This window comes from Aquarana catesbeiana, linkage group LG05 (genome assembly GCF_042186555.1).
Source record: "Aquarana catesbeiana isolate 2022-GZ linkage group LG05, ASM4218655v1, whole genome shotgun sequence".
NCBI classification, from domain to species: domain Eukaryota; kingdom Metazoa; phylum Chordata; class Amphibia; order Anura; family Ranidae; genus Aquarana; species Aquarana catesbeiana.
In genome coordinates, this window is record NC_133328.1 from 486,143,675 (window position 1) to 486,171,113 (window position 27,439).

At 41.2% G+C, this 27,439-nt stretch overlaps 1 protein-coding gene across 2 annotated transcripts in view; it reads right to left on the minus strand.

Annotated features, from left to right (window-relative positions):
- CDH2 (cadherin 2) overlaps positions 1-27,439 on the minus strand; it is a 425,329-nt gene that overhangs the window by 369,591 nt on the left and 28,299 nt on the right. For both annotated transcript variants that reach the window (XM_073631511.1, XM_073631512.1), the window contains exon 2: positions 495-606. In XM_073631511.1, coding sequence (XP_073487612.1) covers positions 495-606 — 112 coding nt within the window. The remainder of the gene's footprint in view (positions 1-494; positions 607-27,439) is intronic.

Below are 27,439 nucleotides of genomic sequence, written 5' to 3' on the forward strand. Positions count from 1 at the left end.
CACAATATCTACATCTTAGAACTGTCATATTGACCATGCATATTTTGGCTTCATAGTATACCTACGCAAATACAAAGTGTACAAAACTTTGTAGAAGCTAAGGGACTATACACGAGGAACCCAAAACCTAATTTGTCCTTACCACTGGTTTATCTCTTCAGATGACCTGATGACAGGTTCCTTTAGGAACATTTCAGGAAATATAAACTAAATTAAAATCAGGTCCAGAATGTAACCACAACAATTATTAATGATCTGGAGGTCAATCATATTCAAAAGAAGTGTATAGAATTGTTATCCATAGTTAAAACATTGCCAAGAGAAAACTGCAGGATAAATCCACTGTTACTAATTACAAATAAAATGCATTATAAAAGAGCTGAAGAGTTTCATCAAAGAATAGAAAACATATATAAAGTGAATGTATTTGCAAATACACGGATAAATCAATGAGCTTATATGTATAATTTACATGGTTATACAGTTAACCATACCATTTAGTAGAGGCTGCCCTTCACGTACACTTCTGGGGACGCTAGCATGATAAACATCCTCGAGAAATGCTGTCTTGCATAATCTGGATCCCCTTAGTGCTTCAGCTGGTCCCTGAAATGTAACAGAAAATGTCTGTTATACACAAAAGCAACATTTCCAGCAGACATTTCACTCGTCATAAAACCTTTATCTCCACAACCCTGTAAAAAAGAAGTATTTTCTCTGGTACTAAAAGGTTTACAATTAGAAATATGGGGGCAAAGGGTTAAACTTTTTGATAACTGGAATGGAAGAAACAAATCCCACTTGTCTGGTAAGATCTAAATGCTAAACAATCTCGCTTCTTTTAACAATTGAACTTAGCAGTCGTTGAGCCTTAAGTGGAATCATGAGGGAGAACAAAAACATTCTTCCACGGGAGATATAGTTAGCAAGAGCCATTTCACCATATCTAACTTACTTCCCGACAAGGCTTCTCAAAATGTCAAGTCTCAACGAAGGATTCTAAACATGCATTCTGCCTTCTCAAAAAAGGTATCAAACAACAGAACACAAGCAAACTTGTCAATGATTAAAATACTGACCTCTGGTCAGGGTAGACAAGAAAACTTATTGCATCTTGTTATGCTCACACAGTATTATTATGAAGAGCAAAAGTATCTGCACTAATGGCCAATGCTATACACTGGACAAACAGCTAAAGTTACAATAGAAATACATATATGGAAGCTTTTACTTGTTAAAGGATGTTCATTTCTCTCCATTCAGTGCTGACATTTACACAGCCCTACTAGACTGCATAGACAGGCTGGTAATCTGACTTCTACATACTGCAGTTAGGAAAACAAAGCTTGGTCACCTCCCTGTTTGTAGTCTGGGACTGGACTATAAAGCCTAGTACACACAGCCCGAATGTCATCCGGCATCAGCTGGTTCAATAGAAAACGGACGACATTTGGCCTATGTGTATAGCAGCCGGTCCAACAGAAGCCGGAAACCAAAAAAGGTCTGCCGACAGACTCCCAATCAGCGCTCTCAGCCAATGTCTAAGAGTGCTGATCAAAGTGTTCTGGTGGGGGGGGATCCCCTGTCAGAACACAATAGCACACAGCAGGGGAGATTGCTGTACTAACATTGGATAGTACAGTGGCTCTGATCTGAGGTGTCATTTTTTTTTCGTTCAACCCAATGAGTTGAATGAAAAAAAAACGTGTGGTGTGTGCTAGGCCTAAAGGAGCAGAAGCACAGCAATGATCTTATCACTCTTCTCTCGTCTCCTGCCAGAATGCTCCCTGTTAGCGCATGCTTATGTAACACATCTGTTTAGACCCTATTGCTGAAGAAAGTGGAAAAAATAGTGAACCAAAAAGGTTATCTTATTAGTATTGCAATCTTAAAGTATTGATGTTGATGTAAACAATATGGTTCCTGGGCAGGCAGGTTCTACTCCCCAGAGGATCTCCACAGTCTCCTTGGCTTGCAGTGTAATGTAAGAAAAATTAAAACTGAAGTCTCACATAATGTAACTGCTAAGAGGTCCAAATACAACTTTATTCCAATAATTGGCTGCCAAACCAGCTGCGGACAAGACCTGTGCTTGTAATAACACTAGAAGGAATAACAGTAAAGTTTCGGCTCACTTTTAGTTTATTCACATTGTGTTCAATCAAGCCCTGATGAAGGGGATGTTTTTGTACCCCTGAAACACTTTGGCTACTCTTTGGACTGTCCCTCTGACATTTATTGGAATAAAATTGTATTTGGACCACTTAGCAGTGGTGTAGCACTTCAATTTCCATTTTTGCTACATGGCTCCTATTGCTGCCCTTCCTCCCCCAGGCCTGAGTTTCTGCCGCATGGAAGATTGGGAAAAAAAAGCTAATACCAAATTCAGATACTTTCACTAGCTGTAATTAAAATATGTTTACTAATTTTTAATAAATACATAACTGTATTTATTAGCGTTTTTCAGTATCTGCCTGAAGTTATTTTTTAAAGAAACTAATTTTTCCCAAGAGAATTACTCCATTAACTCTCTAACGAGCGGTGACTCTAGACCTCTCTGTCTTCAAGCACTAAACGGCTTTGGCAAAGTCTTCAGCGTTTTACACTTTCAGAAATGTCAAATGCCTGTGTCCCCTGCCACATACACCACATGCTGTGGTTCCTCTTACCGGAGCTCTAAAATAAATTAAGAGTTGCCTGGAGGAAACAATAACAACAGCAGAGGGCGCAGCATTTGACACTCCTAAAAGTGTCAAATGATGTAGTCTTTGTTAATAGCTTCAGCACTTAAAGACATTCAAGTTTGGACTCACGGTCTGCCAGAAAAGTGAGTATTCTCTTACATAGAGCAATTCTTTTGATTTCCTGGGGAAGTGACAGTCATTTTAAAAACAACAAATCTAAACCCGGCCATAGACGGTTCGAATCTCGGCCGATTCAGCAGGAACTGGCCGAGATACGAACCATGTATGGGCAAGCTGATTGTAACTGGGTACAACCAGCATGTTGGATATTTGCATGCGATTATTGCCCCCCAGCATCATCTATGGCTAGTTTAAGATATATGCAGTCATCAACACCTATAGACAAAATATTTATCTATTTATTTATTACAGGTAGTTATATAGTGCTGTCAATTTACGCAGAGCTTTACATATATAACTAACATCAATAAATACACATACTAGAGGCAATTTAGACAGGAGCCAATTAACCTACCAGCATGTCTTTGGAGTGAGGGAGGAACACGGAGTACCCAGAAGAAACCCAGGCACAGGGAGAACATACAAACTCCAACATGCTCGATTTTCTTTTTAGAAAAACAAAACTAAATATAGCGCGATCATCACAATTTTCGTTTTTTGAATGACAGAACATTTGGTTTCGGATTTGTCTAGGGCCAGCCTTAGCCAATGTGCTGCCCCTGTCCAATCGCTAGTCTCCCGTAACGGCTGTCGGCCCAAACAAATGATTCTCAACAAATCCATGCTTTGGTGGCCTTCACCTCAAATCAATATGTACCTTTAAATTTGTGTTTATTTTTGTCATTTGTTTCTAAGTGTGTTAAAACAGGAACAAATAATATAAAATATCTGTTGATCTTGCGCTTATAACTCCCTGTGCTTTCTGCCTGCACTGACTATTAACAGTTACATTGTTCTTAGTCAGCTGTGAGGACTACAAAACCACTCTCCTACAAATTATGAACAATAAGAGAAGGTTGGAGTTCTGAGGTCCTGTCTTGTTTCTGTTGTTCTGATACAAAAGTATAAGTGAGCATTATCATCCTAGGACTGCAAGTGCAGCAATTAAAATCAGCAGTTAAAAATAAAGAAAAAAAAGCTTGTAAAAAGAAAACCAAACCAGCAATGACATCCAAAGACTGCTAAGCTGCAATACACTGTATTCAATTTTTGGTTTTTGGGTTTAGATACACTTTAAGCTTAAATAATGTTTAACTACCGGGTAATCGTAAGGCATCTCTTGCCATGTTCTTTGGAACCATGGAAAAAAATAATGTAACTTAGGTGCCTTTGTGTTGCTAAAATTCAGAAATCTCTGCTGTTGTCACTCATACCTTTCTAAAGCATAAATACAAAAAAAAAGACTGAAAGAAGATTGTCCTTGGAATAAGGGTTGTGAAAACAGCAAAGAAAAGGAAAAGCATTTAATGGTTATTTTGTCATTGGCTAAACAATAAAGAACAAAGAGGGTTGTGTGTCGCGCAAAGAGCTTAAAATCCATACAAACACAGATAAAGGCATTGCCAATAAAAACGTAATTTGTGATATGACACCCATACGACAAAAAGCTGGCAATTTACTTTAGAAATTATTTTATGTGCGAAAAAAATCAGTATGGCCTTGACTATTGAAGAGCAAAATGTTGAATATGTAAAGAATTCCAAGTTAATTGTTAGGGAAAACGCAATAGAGAAATGACAGCATTGCTTTTGCCTCCCTAGCAAATGGTTGTGCCTGGTCTTTGTCATGGGAGGAATGCAGGTAATACAGTTGAGGCTTTCCAGTGAACCAGACAGGAAGCTCAGATCGACAGCAGTGTTTTGACAATGACTTATCAGCCAAGGATGTCAGCTCCGCTCAATACAAGTGCCTGGATGTGGACTAAAAAAAAAATTTAGGAAATCTTCCTATGAGCTTCCTCTACTGACTTTCATTTTTTGTTTTAATGTCCTAATAATATAATGTAACAAAAAATAGTTTCTACTACATACACTACACTACCTGTCTAATATAAACTAATAGTCAACCTCTTCTTCTTGATTTTGATGAACATGGGACACCATGCAAGCACAAGTCCTATGCGACTGCGTTTGGGTGGGAAGCGGAGAGCCAGTGACTCCCCAGCTTTCTAGAATCTACCCATGTAGGTACATACGATTTATAGGGGTTCATTTTACATGGTGCTTATAGCTCATTTGTTTGTTTTTTTACTGAATGTTCCAATGTTTCTTGGCATAGGGTGGTCGCTCACAAAGGCCTATATATGTAATCTTTGTTTAAATTTAGATTTTTTGGTGGCACCAGTTTTTCAATTATTATTCTCAGGTGCAGGTTAAGATTTCCAACTATATTTGCAAAATACCATGGGGCTTTAGCCTTCACAGTTCAATCTTCTCTCTGTTTTCTTATATGGGTTACTAGTATTATGTTTGGCCTGCATGCTTCCTTCATGATTTGTTCATGGGAATGCCTCTCGTATCATAATATCTCTCTATATAAAATGTTATTGTGAATTTTTTACTCTCTTTTCTATTCTCTTTCATATTTCAATAAAAATTGATTAACCGTTTGACGGCGGCAGAATGGCTGCCCTGCGCGATTCGCCGTAGCTGTACGGCGGGCACTTTATGGGATGGCGTCACTAAGGAGCCGATGCACATGCCTGGCAGCCGCGATGTCCACCAGCACCTGCGATCGCTCCTGACAGAGCCAGAATGGGGATTTGTGTGTGTAAACACACAAATCCCCATTCTGTCAGGGGTGAGGAGACAGATCTGTTGTTCCTAATGCTTAGGAACAACCATTGGTCTACTCCCCAGGGTCAGTTCCATACCCCCACAGTTAGAACACACACTGAGGGAACACATTTAACCCCTTGATCGCCCCCAGTGACCCTAGTGCTAACCCCTTCCCTGCCAGTGACATTTATACAGTAATCAGTGGCTATTTTTATCTCTGATGTCCGCCGCAATATCGCAGTCCCGATAAAAAACGCTGATCGCTGCCATTACTAGTAAAAAAAAAAAAAAAATAATAATAAAAATGCCATAAATCTATCCCCTATTTTGTAGACGCTATAACTTTTGCACAAACCAATAAACATATGCTTATTGCGATTTTTTTTACCAAAAATCTGTAGAATACATATTGGCCTAATATAGCAAAAAGTATTGTGGTTTTCTCAAAAGTGTTGCTCTTCTTTTGTTTATAGCGCAAAGAATAAAAACTGCAGAGGTGATCAAATACCACCAAAAGAAAGCTCTATTTGTGGGAAAAAAAGGACATCAATTTTGTTTGGGTACAACGTCGCACGACCGCGCAAGTCAGTTAAAGCAACACAGTGCAGTATCGCAAAAAATGGGCTGTCATTAAGGGGGTAAATCCTTCCGGGGCTGAGGTGGTTAAAAGAGAAATGAATAGTCAATCAGTATAATGCATATGATAAAATATGATACAATCTTCCTGTGTTGCTTATTTGTAAAAAAATATGCTTTTTTTCCACCCAATGACCCCGCCCCATGCCAATATAAGTAGTTGCACACAGCGCACCCAGCAGCACTGAGGCAACATCAAAAGAGGAACAGAGGGAGAAGACAGCGGAGAAGACTGGGCAAAAGAGTGAGCAAAAGAGCGAGAGGAGACCCAGCAGAACACAGCGGACAGGGGGAGAAGAACCGAAGATGGGAGAAGAAACGGCAGAGGCAGAAGACATCAGCGGAGGACACAGACGTGTCGGAGAGTGGAGAAGAGATCAGAAGAGACGACAGAGCTGCCTAATAAATTACTTTAAAAACCTGTGTACTGTGTTTTACTTTTTACACATTTTTTAGGTGACTAGGTAGGGGTACGATGCCCCATACTTATTGACATAGGGTGTAGGGGTGCTGAAATTAATCGCTGCATCGATGCATCGCGATTCGGGGGTCCCCGATGCAGCATCGATGCATGCGACCTCAAAAATCGATGTCGGATGACGTCATCCCAACTTGCCCCGCCCCTCCCGGAAGAGCGCTCCGAGCGTGTCTGTCAAAATAGATTTTTGTAATAAATGCAGAGTTGTAATCTATTAAGTTGCCACCGCTGTATGTTTTTTTTTTTAAAATATATGCAGCTTCATACCTTATTTCTTATTCTGTGTATATGAATGTATATCCCGCTCATGTGACTGCCAGGTCCGGCCCCCCTCTCTCCTCTCACGTCTCTCGTAAGGTCAGCCCCGCCCGCCTCTCTTCTGATCTGATAGCTACAGTCGGTGGGCGGGGCTGAGAAATCCCACTGACGTCAGGAGAAACGTGAGACTAGAGGAGAGAGGCATGCCGGACCAACCAGAGCAGTCACATGAGCAGCATATACAGTTCTACACAGACTAAAAAAGGAGGTATGAAGCTGCATATATTTTAAAATGTACATACAGCGGGTGGGCACTTTTACAACTGCATTTATTACCACACTTACACTGGCTCCTACACATGCTGACACATTTGCTGGCTCGCCCCCCCCCCCCCCATTTGCACATTCCACTGTCCTAGTGTGCTGGAAAGTGCAAATGAGGGAGTCCAGAGAAATGCCATCACAGTGACAGTACAGGAACTTCACAGGGCTGTTTGTCAGTTGTGGATTCTAATCCCTCCTGACCTCCCAGCAGCCATGTGTGTGAATTCCTGTACCCTGTAGTGCACCGGATTAGTGCACTTAGTAAAGTGGAGTTCCAACTGTTTTTTTAGTTTATTAAAAGTCAGCAGCTACAAAAAGTTTAGCTGCTGACTTTTAATAAAAAGACACTTACCTGTCCCACGGTCCAGCGACGTGGCCACCCAAACCCTCCATTCTCTCCCATGCCTGTCCACAGCGCTGGAGTCCCACTAAAAGAGGATACACACCCCCTCCCAAAAAAAAATTACATGCCAAATGTGGCATGTCAGAGGGCGAGGAGTGCTTAAAGTGGAAGTTCCAATTTTGGGTGGAACTCCACTTTAAAGGAGTGAGGTTATTTTTAATTCAAAGAAAGAGTTCCAGTAAATTTTTTGTTTATTAAAAGTCAGCAGCTACAAAAAAAGTGTATCTTCTGACTTTTAATAAAAAGACACTCACCTGTCCCACAATCCAGCGACGTGGCCACCCAAACGCTTCATTCTCTCCCCCGCCTGTCCACGGCGCTGGCAATACTACTTGCAGCTTCACAGCTGGGTGCGCATGTCTCGCTGCGCTGTCCTGCACAGCCGGGCAATCTTCTGGGACCTGTGATGTGTCCCTGAAAATTGCAGGGAGGAAGGGCTGCCTAGGCGGTCCAAGCGGAAGTGGGAGCTCGTCGGTAATCGTGATGCATCGCAGAATCGAATCGTTGACCAGATAATCGTAATCGAATCGAATCGTGAGACCAGTGAAGATGCGCACCCCTAATAGGGTGGGGGCCAGGATCTGGGGGCCCCCTTGCTAAAGGGGACTCCCGGATTCCGATAAGCTCCCTGCCCACAGACCCCGACAACCAATGGTCAGGGTTGTCGGGAAGAGGCCCTTGTCCTCATTAACATGGGGACAAGGTGCTTTGGGGTGGGGGGCGCAGGGCCCCCCTGCCCCAAAGCACCCACCTCCCCATGTTGAGGGCATGCGGCCTGGTACGGTTCAGGAGGGGGGGCGCTCGTCCCCACCCCCTTTCCTGACCTGCCAGGCTGCGTGCTCAGATAAGGGTCTGGCATGGATTTTGGGGGGACCCCCATGCTTCATCTTAAAATCCATACCAGACCAAAGGGCTTGGTATGCTCTTGGAGGGGAGCCATTTTTTTTAACATTTTGCGTGGAGTTCCCCCTAAAGATTCATACCAGACACAATGCCTGGTATTGTCGATGATCAAAGTTGGATCCCTGTTCATTGATGTCGGACGTATGTCAGACTTCAAGTCGCAGGGCAAAGTCGGACCCAAAGTGGTACAATTGTCGTGTCGTACCAGTGTGAACCCGGCCTTAGCCTTCAGAGCTCAGCTGCACACAAAATTTATTTTCAGTTTAGGGTAAATAAGGAACAAGGTAAGAAAGATGTCAGGATGTAATTGCTGCCTATATCCTCTTTGGGTAGATTGGCCCTCACATTCTGTTCTGCCTAATACTAGTCTGCTGGTTAAAGCAGTATTGAACCCAAAACCAAAAATGTATTATATTGCAGCTTACCAATCAATAGATGTGGTGACTGCATAAGTTTTCTTTTTTTTCCCCTCTGTTTTCACCTGGTGATCTGGCTAGTGACACACCTCCTATATTTGTGAGACACAGCTCTGGAGGAATGAGCATAAGAGGCACAGCAGACAGCAGAATTTTCAGTTATTGTAGTGTTAAATATATAGCAGATTTAGAACCACTAACAAATTGAAGCCAAACTCCAGCTTACACTTTATAATCAGTTACAGAAAAAGTTTTTTTTTTCCTTTTGGGATAAAGGTCTTACATGAATAAATAAATGCTGATCATTTTAAACACAACTGCCAGTGTTAAGTGGTTTGTCTCATCCATGTAAACTGATACATTCTGCTGGAGAGCTTCAGTTTGTGAAAAATACAGACTTGTTGGCTAGATCACCAGATGAAACTACAGTAGAAGAAAGCAAGACCTAAAGTAAGCAAGACTAAAAGCAAGACTAAAGCTAAAAATATTTTTTTACCTTAATGCATTCCTTGCATTAAGGTAAAAAACATTTTCTATTTCTCTGCCTCCACCTTCCCTGTGTGAAGGGATTAGAGAGGGGAGAATAGATCCAGCCCTGTGCACGGCTGCATCTCTTCTCCCCTCTTTTCTTCTTCACACAGCACCCGAGCAGGAGCCATTGGCTTCTGCTGCTGTCCATCAATTGCAGTGAGGAGGAAGTGGGGTGGAGCTAAGTCCTGCTGTGTAAGTCTATGAAGCGTGGCTCCATAGACAAACAGCTCGGGAGCGTGCAGACACTGTGTGTCTCCATATTAAGCGGCTTGCTATGAGGACACATGAAGAAGAGGAGGAGCCAGGATCGCCGTGGGGGGACCTGAGAAGAGGAGGTTTGGGGCCGCTCTGTGCAATACTACTGCACAGAGCAGGCAAATAGAACATGCTTGTTATTTTAATTACAAAATACATTTTGACTTAAAGAGGAGCTCCGGGCTCTTTCAGAAAAAATGAAAAGTCAGCAGCTACAAATACTGTAGTTGCTGACTTTTAACATTAGGACACTTACCTGTCCTGGAATCCAGCAGTGTCTTCACCTCAGCCAATTTTTCAATCAGCTGGGGTGATTTACCATTTACTACTTACTTTTTCTTGTAAGAGAAACTGGCAGCGAAGCCTTGCAGCTTCACAGCTGGCTCCCTAATGCGCATACACAAAGCGCGCTATGCTCTGTGAAAGCAGCGGGGGAAGGAGGAGGGGGGCTGAACTTCCAGATGACTTTGTTGTGGCAAAGTCACCCGGAAGTGGGGGAAGGGAATTGTCAAGACCAGGTACCCATTCCAACCCCGAAAGGCAGCTGGGGGGGGGGGTGGCAAATAAGCGGAGCTTCCCCTTTTGGGTGGAACTTCTTTTTAAGTAACACTTTAAAAAGGAAACAAATGCAGCCATCACATCAAAGAACTGGTACAAAGCAACATAATAAATATGTGCTTTTGGGTCTTAGTACTGCTTTAGGTGCAGTTTCCAAATGGGGACATGTGCAGTAGTAAAAAAACATGTGCAGTAGTATAAAGAGAAATAAAAAAATTTCAAAATACAGTGTTGAGTTTCTACATTGTAGTCACAGTGCAAAGGCTGCAAAAACACTTTACTAAATAGTTTTTTCGTGGACAGAATGAGCTAAAGAAAACCTGCTTTTACATGATTACTTAATATGGTCTTCCCCAGTAAACACAAACATTATGCAATAATGTATTCACTTGTCAGCATACTACAAATAAAAACCCTATATACAGTATTTTCCTCTATGCATTAGAGCTTTAAGCCATTCTAACAAATAGGAGGCCTCTTCTTTCAATTGATGCCCTAAGGTCACTAGAAGCCATTATCACAGCAAGGTTCTCTACGAAAGATTCTAAAAGACCGTGTATTATGTTCCACTGCACTATGCAATATAATACAGCACTATCAGGTGCCTCAAGCATAGTATTCTTTAAAGCACAACACAAATCACTTTACCATCTTTGTTCTAAGTCCAAAATTCTATAATAAGGTTTCAAGGCACTTTCTTACTGTCTGGGTATTAGCTGTGAATCTGAGCGACTGTACAGTGAGGAAACACAGAAATAATATTAATCATCTTGCAATCTTTTTCCACCATTAACGGAAAAAAATGTGTAGGTGTTACATTACTAGACAGTCTAGGCTTAGGAACAGAGAAAAAAAACAGGCTTCTTTACTGAGAATGCCCAAAAAACACAATTGTGTCTGTGCTCCCATCTAACAGGTTAAAGCACAAAAAGCCAAAGAATTAGTTAGAGGGAACAAGCTGAGCTTAATGCAAGCTTGCCTCCTCACTGCCAAAGTGGATTTGAGAAGCTCTAGTGGTTGGCTTCCCTACTGGGAATGCATCAAAGGATTGGGATCATGGCGATTAAATTCCACCTGGGAGGAATTTGAGGCCCCACTACACTGAGCAAATGCTAACAATAAGACAAAAGACAGCAATATTTCTAAATTGAAGAAGTAGCAGGCTATATAGCAGGGATAATATTGGATTAAATGTGAAAGCAGTTTATATGTATAATAATAAAAAGACTGGAAAAGCCACATCCCAAGCTTAAAATGAAACAGTAAAAGTTAACAAGTAAATGTATCTACTCTACATACAAGTTAATAATATTAAATAAATATAAAATTATATTGAATTAAATAAATATGATGCCGTGAGCTACTGGTGTACCGGTGACCAAAGTACAGCATGTTGATATAAGTCTAATTTTGTCTCATACTGCCCCATTAAGCATCCAGCCTAAAGGCCCGTACAAACGATCAGAAAATTGTACAAAAAATACCGCTTTCAAAACGATCCTACGATAATCTGATAGTACACAGCTTTCAAGAGCTGATCAGGACAGGTCGTGCGAAAATATCCAATTGGACAAGCACGAAAATTTTTCTCGTACGATACCAGATCATACAATTTTCCTTTAATCGGTACAGTTTTCATCCAAAAATGCAATACAAATACAATACAACATATTACATCACTTCCAAATTTTTATTCTGTCATACAGAAATTTTCATAACTTCAGTAACTTCTTCATTTTTAATATAGAGATTAGTATGCAAAAGTCAAACGGACGATCATTCGTCCGATAATCTTATTGTGTGTACCAGGCCTAAAACAAGACTATAGTAACTGTAGTTAGATATCTTCCATCTGTCTATATGATGCTTAATAGTATTAATCAACATCATCATTTTTGTTTAAAACATAACGCAAAGCTCAATTAAATTACAGGCCCATGTGCCATATTGGTCTCTACAAAGTGTTTTGCCCAAATATTTCACACACAAAAAAAAAGCAAAAGAAAAAATAATTGGTGATATTTGCATTGTGCCGAAGAAAGGCAGGGAAGAATACAAATAATATGAAAAATTGTTTGATCTAATGTCAGCAAAAAGTAAAATGATATACAAAGAGGACAACATAAACACTTGAGTGCCAAAGCGAGGCACTCAGTGCACGACACTCAATTTTCACCAATGCTTTTTTTTTTTAAAGACAGCAAAAGAAACGGGCAATTGATCAATGTGTGTGTTTCACTAGAAATATAAAAAAATAAAGAAACAAACTAGCCAAAAAATCAAAAAAATGGGATACAAGGTAAATACCAAAGAATAATGAGTGGGTAGCCATGGACTAGACAATAAATAACTGATACTAAAAGTGTGTTGCTGTAAACCATGGAAGAGGGTATCCACCTGTCTGAAGACAAAATAGGGGGAAGGGACAGTCAGCACTACTGCTCTGGGGTAGTATGTCAATGTAAGGCTTTATTAAAACAATGTAAAAAGATCCTATTCACAAAGGTAGATGCATGAGGAGCAATTAAAGTGATTGTAAAGTTTTTTTTTTGTTTTTTAAATAACATGTTATACTTACTGTGTGCAAGGGTTTTGCACAGAGCCGCCCCAGTCTTTCTCTTCTGGGGTCCCTCAGCAGTGCTCCTGGCTCCTCCTCTTCTCGAGTGCCCCCACGAAGAGCCACACTCCATGGGGGCACTTGTGCGGGCACGCTTTTGAGTCCTGCTGCTGCGTCCATTGACACAGACAGCAGGTCTAGGCCCCGCCCCCAGCTCCCGTGACACTGGATTTGATTGACAGCAGCAGGAGCCATACCAATCTATTTAATGAGGACCTGAGACAGCGGCTGGAGCTGCTGTGCTCATCCCGGTCACTGAAAAGATCAGGTTCAGGTAAGTAAAAGGGGAGCTCTTGGGGGGTGCTGCACTACAGAAGGTTTTTCCCCTTAATGCATGGAATGCATTAAGGGGAAAAACCTTGAGGTTTACAACCCTTTTAAGGGCAAAACTGTGGGCCGCTGTCAGTGCAATATCCCAAGCCGCAAAGGCGCTGTCTGTCCCTTCCCCCTCTTTTATTAAAGGATACACAGAAGATGGTCCCCATCATCAACAGAGAAGCAGTAAAGACTATCAAAAATAAAGATTCCATAAAACACCTTGTTATGTTCCCTAATTTGGTGACCCAATGCAAGGTACACTGAGGTTCATTACATCCAGAGATCCCTAAGGGTCAATAACAAGCATCAAAAGGCCTCATTATCAGAGGTGAAGACTTTCCAGCTATTTGGAGGATGCAATGTGACTGGCCTATCCCCCCATCTCTATAAGGAGAGGGAAGGAAAGTGCTACTCTTGTCTGAGCTGTTTCTTTCCATTTTAAGCTGTTGACTTAAGAATTATCACAAAGAACGGACATTGTTTTTCAGTGCAAAACCACTGGACCTTTGCATCATATAATTTTATGGCAAAATATTTATATTGTATAGCCATTTTTTGCCTCTTTACAAGAATTATTTGCAAGCGACTAAACACAGTCATTGTGAATTCAGACAAAGGCCGCAAAAACAATTGCTCTTGGGCATTAATAAAAATCCCACTCCACACTGGCTCTGCTTCAAGTTTTCTGAAAACAAAAGACAGCGCTCTGTCCTCAAACAATCCCTCGTTAAGACTTGGTGGACAGACAATAAAAAAAATGAAAAGATGAAACAGATTTCTGCAAGAATTTCCCATTTCCTGGCTGAGAGTCTTACCAACTGAAAGGAAATGAAGGTAAACAAGTGCTATAAGACTGTCTGTATTTGAAGGCTGCGAAACAGCATAGCAAATTTAATAAACACAAATAAAGGGAAGATAGATTTGACGTTTACCCCTTCAGTCAAAGGGAAATTGACAGCAACCAGGGCTGCTAAAGACAAATCAACAAAACAAGCTCTGTCTATTCATTCTAAAGGGAAAAAAGGGAATTAGGTCCTATTTACACTTGTCCTTATTTGATGCTGCAAAACTTTTGCTATTTGCTGCACGAAAATACATGTTAAATAGAAATCCCACAATGTCCTACGTGACTAGTTCAACTGCCCTGCAGTTTAGTGTGTAAGACAAAGGAAACCCTATGGGCCCATTCACGCTGGCATGTGTGAGTTACCATGCAGGGAAAATTCAGCAGTGTTTTATTTAAGTGAACTTACATAAGAAATCTGTGGGCTGCCATTGCTGATCTCCTTCTGAAAATGCTGTCTGTCTGTCTGTCTTTAGCATCAATACCTTCAGGATCACTGACTTAAAGCTGAACTCCAGGAAAATATTTTATTTTAGATCCTTTATTAGCTAAATATGATAGCACTAAGCATTTGTACATTGTGTATGGATAGCTGCTGCATAGTATAAAAATCATACCTTGCTGCAAGCAAGAATCAGCATGTGAGGCAACTAGCATTTTAAGTAGGAAAGTATAGCAATAACAGCCACCATGTTTTAGTAAGCTAGGTTTTCATTAAGCCCAGGTTCACACTAGAACTGCTGCATAATCATGTAAACTTCAGTGCATTTCAGTGTTTTGATGCATTTTCATGCAGAAGGAGACTGGTTGTTAAACCCAAAACTCTGCCAAAAATGTACCAAAAATGCATGCACATGCATATTTATGTATTTTTCATGTGCTCCCTTTGAAGTCTATGGGGGTCACAAATTCACTAGGCTGCACTAAAAGAAAAACCTGCACTTTTTCAAAAATTGCACTGCTGTTGCATTGATGTGAACGGTACCATAGAGAGAGAATAATGTCATTTCCATTGTCGTGCATGGCAGCGCGACAGCAGACATGGGAAAAAGCACACTAGTCATTTTTTTTTTTTATGCAGATAATTATTAAGTGAGTTGGTACTGCTTGACTTCTTAAAATTGAACTCCAGACAATTTAAAATAAACATAATTTAGTTCATTTATATACTGAATACAATTATTTAAAGGAGAAGTCCAGCCAACTCTCGTGGATCACAGAAGTGCAGTTTGTTTTGCACTCCTCTGACCCGTTTTCAGCAGAGAGCAGGTGGAAGTCCGCTCTCTGCTGATGTCATGGATATCAGTGCAGGCACCGCGTCATCCCAACAATGGGAGTCTGGATCCACCAGGTGCCTGGAATGACACCCCGATCAGCCTCTCAGCGAACCACTGAGAGCCTGAAATGGCCGCTCCGAACCCCTCCACAGCTCATCGCTCCAGTGAGTGAGAAGGGAGAAGAGCAAAGAGCGGTGACTGACAGGCTACAGCTCTCTGCTCAAGGAACTGTCAGAACCGAGCGATCGGCAATGTTCGATCGCCTGGTTCTTAGTGTAGAGGCGGCGGGGACAGATGCAGCATCGGACCGATGCTGTATCCACCGAGGTAGGTATGATGGAGGAAAAAAATTTAGTCCATACTACTCTTTTAAAGAAGAACTATAAGCAAAACTTTTTTTTTCATTTTGGATAGAGCAAAGGAGGGTTATAACCTCTGTCAGATTTTGTTTCACCATCTGTGTCCCATAGCCAAATAGGAAGTGAGAGGAAACACATGCAAATTAACTGAATTCTTTAAGGACCCCCAGGTCACCAGAACTAGTGTCCCCATTAGAAGCGTTCCCCACTATTACTTTTCTGGGGACAACCCAAAATTTAGGATTTTCTTTTACTTTCACTTTCAATGATAATGGTAAACAGGGCAAATAGAGAGGGTGAATCTCCTTAACGGGGGGGGGGGGCACAGTCCGCAATAAAAACTGACAGATGTTCTAATCCCTCTCCACGCTATCCAAAACTAAAAAAAAAAAAAGTTTTGCCTTTAGTTTTACATCAAATGTATTTTAAATATGCAGTAGATTGTATAAGTAACAGAATATGTTCTTTTTTAGCTCTTTGAAATCCCCTGTAGAACAGCACTCAGAATGAGTCAGGGAAGTCCATCCAGGTAATTTTGATTTCCACACCACTGCCAGGCTAATACTGTGATAAAGCTTTAGGATGTTTTCACATAGCAGCACTTTTAAAACGCACTATGCCTTTTTAAAAAACACATAGCGTGTTTTAAATGCATTGCAATACAGTGAATAGTGTATGCATAAGTAGCTTGTTGTTAAGGATGCCGTCAGTTCCCCGCTCCTTAACAACCGGCTATTCGTTACTTGTTAACAAGGCAGGCAGTTGGTTGTTTAGGAGCCAGAACCCGCCAGCATCCTTAACAACCAGTAATAATGACTCCCCTAGTAACTTCTTTGTGGTCAGCATGCTCCAGCTTCTGTTGTGCAGGAGCGATGCTATCACTCGAGGGGGAAGGAGCCAGAAAGACAGTGGGCAAGTCAGCCTTGAGCATCGGCTATATGAATGTGAGCGGAGGAGAGGGGCGGCAGGACTGGAGGAGCTGGATGGCTAATAAAGATTGCGGAACTTCCGCGGTACCCTGGCAGGGGATAAGGGGAGTGAGGAGGGGGGGCATTGTTTACATATCCGCTAATTGTTAAGGAATCCCCTGATTAAGTCACGTGACCGTGATGTCACGCGTAGGGACGGAATAGGCATCCAAGACTGATATATGCAAACGAGCTTGCCTCTCGTAGGAGATACGTTTTCTGTGTGTTTTTTTTCTTGTAAGTGAAGTGAGTACCCTCACCATTGTTTTAATAAAAACCAACCTCTGATTGAAATACTACACTATCTGGCCCCTTCTTTCCTTTAATCCCCCTCCTGCTCCACTGAGAGACAAAGACCCACCAACAGCTCCAGCCAGCCCAGGAATCCAAGTGAGAGGCAGTTAGGAGTACAAGGGAGAAGCAGCCATTACCAGCAACTTTATGCGGTTACCTCTTTACCGCAAGGTAAGAGGCCACTTCACACCACTGTGTGTCCTGTGTACGAAGAGGAGATCACCCCCATGCTATCAGCACCTTATTGTACTTTTTTGCACATTTTCTGATTAGCCACAGTAAGAGGATTTAAATTGCATTGGACTACATTCCCATTATATATTTTGCACATGTTTGCCTTTGTTTGAATTTTCACAAGTTCTACAGTGGACTTATTTTGTTTTTGTATGTTTTGTTTTTGTATGTTTATTATACACTGCATTTGCGATTTTTGCACATATTGATCGCATGTTGCACATTTAATTTATTTATTGCTGTTTTTTGCACAATGTTTTTTGACTACTTGCACGATCCATTGAGGTGTTTAGTGATTGTATATTGATTTTAGTGTTTCCAGTAAGATACTTATCACATCTGGCCTTAAGTCTTTATTGAATGATTTTCTTGCACTTTGCACTTTGCTATTACCACCGATTATTGTGGAATATCACACTGCACCTATTGGGTATAGAAGTGCTCTATATTGATTGTACTTATTCTTATATTGTTTCTGGTTTTTTATATGTTTATATCATTTTACGTGTTCATTTACCTTTGTACTACTACCTCTAGCAGCATAGGGTTTTTTTTTTTTTTTTTAGAACAGCGCAGCACCAATTTTTACATACCTTATTTCTATTGCTGTATGGGCTGAGCTTGACCTATATTCGGTGCTTGCAGCAGTTCATTGTTCATTGCCCTTCGTTTACATGATAGCGCAGGAATAACTATACATTTAAGGATGTCGGCAGGTGCCTGCTCCATAATCAGATATTTACTAGTTGTTAAGGATGCCAGCAGGTGCATGCTCCCTAACAACCAGCATTTTTGTGCCACGTGACCCCAAAAACATAGCTAAAAACACACCCTAGGTGCATTTTCTGGTGCCCAAGCCCATGACTGGACAGTGAAAGGAGAAGCAGCACAGTGATAAGCTCATCTCACTGTGCACTCTCCTTATATCATCAGCACATCTGAATGATACATTTAGGCCCCTTTCACACTGGGGCGTCGGCGGTAAAGCACCGCTATTTTTAGCAGCGCTTTACCATAGTTTCGCAGGGGTTTTTGGCAGTTTTAACCCCCTGCTAGCGGCCGAAAAAGGGTTAAAAGGACCCGCAAAGCACTGCTGCAGCGGCGCTTTGCCAGCGGTTCAGCAGCGGTTCCCATTCAGTTCAATGGGCAGGAGTGGGGCAGGAGTGGTGAAGGAGCAGTGAAGGAGCGGTGAAGGAGCGGTGTATACGCGGCTCCGGTGTATACACCGCTCCTTCACCGCTCCAAAGATGCTGATTGCAGGACTTTTTTAGCGTCCTGCCAGCGCATCGCTCCAGTGTAAAAGCTCCACTGAAAACTCCTGCTCGCAGCTCCCCAGGACCGACGCGGTGTTCAAAAAAAAAAAAAAAAAACTTGATTCGAATCGTGAATCGAGTTTTTTTTTTAAAAGATCGCAGATTTTTTTTTTTTTTTTTTGAGAAAATTGCCCAGCTCTACTTTTATACCTCTCTGGAGATATGCTTTAAAGGAGGAAGAAGATATTATGTTCTGCTCCACTTTTTTTGTCCAAATTGTTAGGACAGGGTTTTTGACAAATGTTTAGTGTTAAAGTGCACTGAAGGTCAGAGAACTGGATATGCTGTCAGGCAGAGTTGATTGGAATACAAAACTGGCTAAGCATATTAATAAATCTTTGAGCAGTTAAAACTGATTACAAACAGTATATGTGCTGTGCATACAGTACATAATGTACATGTATTTTCAAGTTTTAGCCTGGGTTCACACATGTGCGGTGCGCACTGAAGCTCAGGTTTCACTGGGAAGATAAAAATCAGTTGTTCAGAGGTTCATCTGCATTTTAGCTGTGGATCAGTAAGCAGGGAGGGGGGGGGGGTGTAGTGAGGAGAAGGAGAAAATCCATGTTCAGAACGCAATGCATCTGCGAATCAGATGCATTCCCATAGAAGATAATGGGCTTGTAATTCGCACCGCAATGCCCAGAAAACGAACACGTTTTTTGTGCAATGCGCAGTGCGAATGCAACGCACATATGTGAACCAGATGCATTCATATGAATATATTTTAAAATGTCCTGCGAATTGGATGCGGTGTAAGGTGTGAACGGGGCTAAAGGTAAGAGGAAATGCTGAAAAAATGTACTTGTCTTTAAAAGACAGTTATTTTTCTTAAATATGTTTTCCTTTGAGGCAGTGACCTTAACCACAGGTCCACAACCTTAGCTTATGATAGTGTAGATGAGGGTGACAGATGTGTGTGTTATGACATTCATAACATAATTAATAGAACAGCATGGATCAAAATTCATACTCACAGGAAATAAGTGTGAATGTATATTTGTTGTTCTGACAAAACAAAGATTATTTTGTTGGTACATTAGTTAATAAGAGCATATTGCTGTTTGATGTGTATGGCCAATTTATAGCAGACCTAAACTCAAGCAAACATAGCCTTCAAACCATGCGACAAGACTCAACTGTGAATAACACTGTCTTTACATTAGGCTTTCTGTAGCTGATCTTTTCCCAGGCTGAGTTCAAGAAAAAAAAAATTAGAAGAAAAAAGTAAACTTTACTCACCTTAAACCCTGGCTTTGCCAGCTTATTTTAGGTGAGGCCCCCAAATTTCTGAGGGCTGGGGACACCAAAGGTTGCAGGAAGTCTTTCCAGCACGGTACAAAAAGTGACTTCTCAAGAGATCTGGGATCCCCAATTTTCCAGGATCCCAAGAAAAGGCCCAGTGATGTCTCCATAGCCTATGCAAACTCACTAAGGTTAGCATTTTTACTTTTTTTCCAATGTTATTATTACTTTTTTCTTTAAATCAGAATTTCTTATTTTGGGGGCGTGGGGGTTGAGGGGGCTACAAAAAAGGTCAACCCAATATTTTTATTATGGTCTAGAAAGTATGGAGCCACAGATGCAAAACTGCTCTGCTGCTTTATATCAGCAATTTTATACTAAAGGTACGCTTTCTTTACTGATTGCTCTGCCATATTAAACTGCACTAATTAAAGCGGGGGTCCACCTATCTATCGTTTTTTTGTTTTTTTTAGTTCATTCCCAAACTTTTCTTCTCAGCATTCCATACTCACATATTGTGTGTAATATGTACGCCTGTGTCAGATTTCGTCGGAAAGAATAACTTATATTATTCACTGCAGGCGGTTTCCATCTTCATTGTGGGCATTTGAAGCCCACAAGCATTTATTTCCTGGATGCGGTGAATGCTGTGCTCCCAGCATTCACCGCTCGTTCCCGCACATGCTCAGTGGCATCCTGGGAAGCCTGAGACTAGCTCCCAGGAGACTGTGCGGAGTCTGGGAGAGGCTAGAAACACGCCTACTCCCACGGGAGGAGAACCAGGAAGTGCAAAGAAGAATAGAAAAATAAAAGGTAATTACGGCGATTTAAATTTTTTTAAACGGCATGTCAGCATCTAGGCAAGGAAGAGAATACATACAGATATTGTTCAAAATTTGGGTGGAACCCCGCTTTAATCCCTGTTAGACAGCCAAACTTTACATTTTAAATATAGGTCTTCTTAAAAGAAATGAGATAAAATAATGAATAAGGCCTATCTGCTGTTCCTATAACATTGCCACTTCAATCCCAGGCCTTTTTGGCCTTTCCACAAATTCAGCCATAAATTTGCCTTTTGGTGTTTTAATCATCTCTACAGAAGATACAGTAATTCTGAAACAATTAGCTAGAGGTACATGTAACATAAAAGACAAGACCCGTGATCATTTAAGTTCACTCCACTGACATCAAGTAAGAATATGACAGCTTCCAATGGCTCCTAGCAACAAGAAAATGAATACCACTATTATATCTGACCAGATCAATACTAGAGAAGGTAGAAGGTCATTACAGTGACTGATTACAGACAAAACATTCTGGGATTATAGAACTGTGTAAGTAAAATGTAGCAGCTACCAAGTGATGACACACTTTTTGAAATATTTCTAATTATTTATTTTTCTCTCTTGTCAAGTTGCTGAGATCACTTAGTACTTGAACAGTCAATCTTGTTCATTTATGTACTGTTAAGGATAAGCATAAAGCCACTGGGACTGAGTGATGTCGGTTCATGGATTCCAAATGGAAAGCAAAACATGCCTGGAATCTCCTTTCTGACAGGCACCTGGTCATTGCTTGTAGACTCCCTGAGTGATTATTTGATTAAAAAGTTAAGTCTTTCCGTTATTTTCTAACTACTTCTAGAAACTTCGGGTAATTCCCCTCCACCCAGAGCACAAATAATAACCTTTTAGCACACATTCTTTACCTTTTATTAAAGACTACTTAAACAGCACAGTAATATAGGGGGTTATTTACTAAAGGCAAATCCACTTTGTACTACAAGTGCAAAGTGCACTGAAAGTGCACTTGGAAGTGCAGTCGCTGTAAATCTGAGGGGTAGATCTGAAATGAGGGGAAGCTCTGCTGATTTTATCATCCAATCATGTACAAGCTAAAATGCTGTTTTTTATTTTCCTTGCATGCCCCCCTCAGATCTACAACGACTGCACTTCCAAGTGCACTTTCAGTGCAATTTCAAGTGCACTTTGCACTTGTAGTTTGCCCTTGTAGTGCAAAGTGGACTTGCCTTTCGTAAATAACCCCCGATGCCAACTCCACTGGTATGAAAGTACATTGTAGTCAGCAAGGGAAGCATCGCATGCAATTTATTTTTTTCTGAAGTGGAGAAATAGACTTTACAGTCTAATAATTAGCAACGCGTTGCTTCTGCTTTTGTATATTAACTATTAGATAAAAGAGGTCTATGATGATGATGATGTGCATTACCAAAGAAAAGGGTCTGCCAGGACTGGTATCTCTTTATCATAATAAGAAAAAGTGTGCCCGTGGTAGGAATAGCTTCCATCTAATATGAAAATATTGTGATCATCAGCAGAATTCAAACTGGAGTGTTGTGGAGTATGTCACATACTGCACAGTGAATAGACAAGACACACCACCATTTATCCCAATACACTTGAAAAAACACCATTCACTCCAATACATTTAAAGGATAAGTTCACCTTTTGAAAAAAAATAATAAATGCACATTTTTTCTGCATTGTGGGAACAATGTCTGGCTCCTGCAGGCTCTTAGGACAGCTGTCTGACCATACCTCCGATATGGGCAAGCAGTTACTTGAGAGCAGAAAGATCAATGAACTCATAGTTCATTGAGAACTACAAGCTGTCAGCCGCAGTGGATAACGGTACTTGTAGTCTATTCATTCACAGTAAACTATGAATGAATCACACGGCTGAGCCCCGTACAGCCACTGTTTTCAAATTGTGACTGTGGGTGCGGGGAGAGGGTTCCCCGCTTGCTATAACAGGGAGGGGGGGGGGGATCAGGGGATCAGGGGAAGAGGGGGCAGATGCTAGAACATCTTACAGGTTCTATGCTAAAAACCATTGGAACATGTAGCATGTTCTAAAGGTGAACTTAGCCTTTAATATACACTAACATTCATCCCAATACACTCAGCACATACCACTATTAACTGCAGTACACTCAACACATGCCATCATTCACCACAATACGCTGAGCATACTCCACCATGCAACCCTGTATAATGTACCATACAGCAATCACATTTCATACTTGATTTACTATAATTACTATTATTTACTATAATTATAGGTTATAGTAAAAATTGGCTTTTTTTGGGTAACTATATTTCCAACACCACTATCATACTACTATTACCACCACCATAACAAATTAGACATGCCTTGCATGGATCAACAAACTGTTTTCCAAAAAATGGCTTCTGGAGGCCACCCCAATTCCAGATATCTTCTTTTTTCTAAATCATTACAGCTGCGTTTTTTGGCATGGAGAGCAAATAGCACGGTCAGTGTAAAAGATAACTATCTACTATCTATTTGTGGGGAACACTTTTATTGATAAGCTCATTTTAATGACAGGGCCCTTTCACTACAAAATAAAAGTGGATTAAATTCACATTATTGGGTGTAGAATGTGGCCATATTATGTGGGTTCCTAATTGTCTCCATTCTTGGCCATCTTGGCCATATTTTATCACAGACCGTAAGGTGCTCCTGTGTCTGTGCTTTGTAAAAATAAGCAAGCTATATACCTGATTTGCGAGCGCTGATCGGCGATTACCGCCGGCTCTCTCCTCTCTCAGCCTAACAGCTGCAGAGCCGGAGCCCGCGCTGACGTCTGTTAGGAGGGGAGGAGGAGAGAGGCTGCCCCGCCCGCTGCAGCTGTCATACGAGAGAAGAGAGAGATGGTGGGTCACGTGATCACAGATCAGCGCTCGCAAATCAGGTATATAGTTGCTTATCTTTACAAAGCACAGACACAGGAGCACCTTAGATAATTAAACAGAGCGGATAGTGAAAAAAAAGAACTCTCATTTGAGCAGCAGGGGGAGGGGGCAAGGGCACGGACACAAAGCTGAAAGGCGGGGGGGGGGGACACAGGAGCACAGAGGAGGACCGAGGAAAGAGCGGATGACGGAGGTAAACTGACCACGGTGTCAGGGCTCAGCAGCCGTGATACACCACTTTCAGTTTACAAAGGGGAGGGTAGAAATTGGCCAGGTATTTCAGGTGTTACAGGGGGCCAAATTACACAACAAAAGCACTGTGCTGTATAACATGCTTTAACCACTTCCGGACCGCTGCATGCGGATATAGGTCCTAACTTTGAACAGGGATATCTTTGTTATGGTAGCAGCTAGCTGCAATAATCCCACTATCCTCTTCTTCAGCGGGCGGTACGGTTTCCGATAATAGTGGTCTCTGCGGCGGATTCGCCGCAAGAAAACTTTTATCGGTGGCATGAGAGGGCCCCTCTCGCACCGCTCTCCGGTGCCCTCCGCCACTCACCAGAGCCGTCATAGCGTCGGAGGCGATCGGATCCTTCTCCTTCCTGGGTATGGAGACGAGTGAGGGGAAGATGGCCCCCACCCGTCTCCATACCACTGCAGGGTAGAAGCGACGTCAAAACCTCATTTCAGCCCATATCTCTTAAAGGGCCTTTTTTTTAGTATTATTATTGCATTTTAGTGTAAATATGAGATCTGAGGTCTTTTTGACCCCGGATCTCATATTTAAGAGGTCCTGTCAAGTTTTTTTCTATTAGAAGGGATGTTTACACAAAAGTGACACCATTTTTTTTTTTTTTAAAGAACAGTATAAAAATAAAAAATAAAAGGTAAAATAAATAAGAATTTTTTTTTTTTTTTTTTAAATGCACCCTGTCCCGCCCAGCTTGCGTGCAGAAGCGAACGCATATGTGAGTAGCGCCCGCATATGAAAACAGTGTGTTCAAACTGTCGCCACAATCGGTAGAGTAAGAGCAATCATTCTAGCCCTGGATTTCCTCTGTAACTCAAAACATGCAACCTTTACAATTTTTTAAACGTCGCCTATGGAGATTTTTAAGGGTAAAAGTTTGTCGCCATTCCACGAGCGGGAGCAATTTTGAAGCGTGACATGTTGGGTATCAATTTACTCGGTGTAACATTATCTTTCACAGTATAAAAAAATATGGGCTACCTTTACTGTTGTTTTATTTATTGATTCGAAAAAGTGTATTTTTTCCAAAAAAAGTAAGACCGCTGTGCAAATACAGTGTGACAGAAAGTATTGCAGCAACCGCCATTTTATTCTCCAGGGTGTTAGAAAAAAAATGTATAATGTTTGGGGGTTGTAAGTAATTTTCTAGCAAAAAAAACCTGTTTTTAACTTGTAACAAATCTCAGAAAGAGGCTCGGTCCTTAAGTGGTTAAAGAAGAAGGATCACTATTTTTATTTTTTTTTAGATTACCAAATGCTTTAAATCAAAGACCCAACTGATATACACAGGATTCTAGGGCTGGCTGACCAGGTAAACCGACCAGCAGACTTTGCAAGGTCATAAGATCTTTTAGGTTTTAAATCACTCTTTAATACTGGAAACCATATCCTGATCTGATTGGCTACAAATGGCTTTATGGATATACCGTATGTTCTCCCAACATAAAACCCTCCACAAAAAACTGGAACACAGAAAATATTTTGGTCTGGATAGAAAATATCCTGAATAGGCTACTCTGAACTGACCAGCTACAACTGTACAAAGAAGATAAATGAAAACAGAAAGCTTATTTTACGCTTGTAAGCCTGTTATAGTACATTGGGTAATTACACATGCTCTGATCTACCCAATTTTCAAATCTCCAATACCTCTACTAAAGTATGTATCATTTTCTGTCACTGAAACATTTATTTTACAGAATCACACAAGACAAAATAATGCATCTGTAAGTTTAATGTTCGACAATGTCTCAAATTTTCCTTTCAAGCCCCACACTTAGACCAGAAAGGTCAACTTAAACCGACATATTTATAAAGCAGTGAATATGGCTTTCACCAAATATTCACTGGTGGTGAATCAATCCCTGCCATTTAGAACAACTTCACCTGAAAAATACACCTGCAGTGAATGTTTAGTGTATATCAGAGTCACAGCTTTATAAATTGCCCCTAAAGTGTTTCTAAACCTAACACCAAATATTTCATTTTAAACAGTAGTTTACTGGTCCTTAGATTTGGTGACTGCATAAGACCCCTTTCACACTGGGGCAGTGCAGGCATTAGCGGTAAAGCACTGCTATATTTAGTTGCTTTTTACCGCTATTATAGCGACACAATTTGGCCGATAGCGGGGCACTTTTAACCCCCGCTAGCGGCTGAAGAAAGTGTTAATAGCACCCATGTTGCGACGCTGCTAAAGCGCTTTTCAGGCGCTTCGGCAGCGCTGCCCATTCATTTCAAGGGGCAGGGCGTTTTGGGAATGGAGTATCCTTAGCTCCTGCACCACCCCAAAGATGCTGCTTACAGGACTTTTTTAGCCGTCCTGCAAGTGCACCGCCCCGGTGTGAAAGCACTCGGGCTTTCACACTGGGGTGGCTTGAGAGGCGCTTTTCAGGCGATTTACAGTCGCTATTTTTAGCGCTAAAATGCCCGAAAAGCGCCCCTGTGTGAAAGGGGTCTAAGTGTGCTCTCTGGGATGTTTTTCCTTTATTTTTACCGGGTCATTCTGCCAATAACACACTTTCATTTGTCTGGGAGACAATGCTTACTCCCTGTACTGCATCTGTAGAGGAACAGCATTGTCACCCTAGCCTGCCCTTTTGGTTAGGACTACAAACACCTCCATAACAGGGAGGTAATACTTCAAGGTCTTTAGCAAGTAACTACAGACCTGTTAGTTTAACTTTTATAGTTGGGAAGATACTGGAGAGTTTAATAAAAGACCACATAGATGAGTTCTTGCTGGGCAAAAAATATTTTAAGCAACAGACAGTAGGGATTCATGAAAGACAAGTTTTCAAACAAATCTGATTTCTTTTTATGAGAAGGTACAACCGACCTTAGACAAAAGGAGAGGCTGTGGATGTAGTATATTTAGATTTTGCAAATGCATTTGACAGTTCCCCACACACAGCTAATGTGTAAGGTAAAGTCTACAGGCTTGGAAAATTCAGTTTGTAAATGGATAGAAAACTGGCTAAAAGCCGGAATTCAGAGAGTAGTGATTAATGTTCATACTCTGAATGGTCTAGAGTTGTTAGTGGTGTACCCCAAAGTTCCGTGTTGGGACCCTTACTTTGTAATATATTTATTAATGATATAGGGTCTGGGATTAAAAGAACCATTTGAGTGTTTGCAGATGACAACAAGCTATGGAGTGGACGTCCTTACAAGATGTCTCCAAGTTACAAGCCAAACTCAATGTGTGTTTAATTTGGCAACTATGTGGCAAATGAGTTTTAATGTTGATACATGTAAAGTTATGCGCCTGGGGGCTAAGAATATGCATCGATGGTGGAGAAGTATCTGGGGGTTTTGGTAAATTATAAGCTTAATAAAAGCATGCAATGCCAAGCTGCGGTTTCCAAAGCATACAAAGTCCTTTCTTGTATTAAGATAGGCATGGAAATATCATTTTGCCCCTGTACAAACCATTAGTGAGACCTCATCCTGGAATATGCAGGGAGCTGCGACTGGGCTCAGGTGCCCCCATAGCAAGCTGCTTGCTGCGGGGGCATTCGACAGGAGGGAGGGGCCAGGAGCAGCGAAGAGGGATCAGAGAAGAGGAGGATCTGGGCTGCTCTGTGCAAAACCAACTGCACAGAGCAGGTAAGTATATCATGTTTGTTATTTTTTTATTTATTTTTTTTAAACGAGACTTTACATTTACTTTAAGGGGGGGATATAATCAACATGTATAAATACATGAATGGTTCATATATTGAACTTAGTGGTG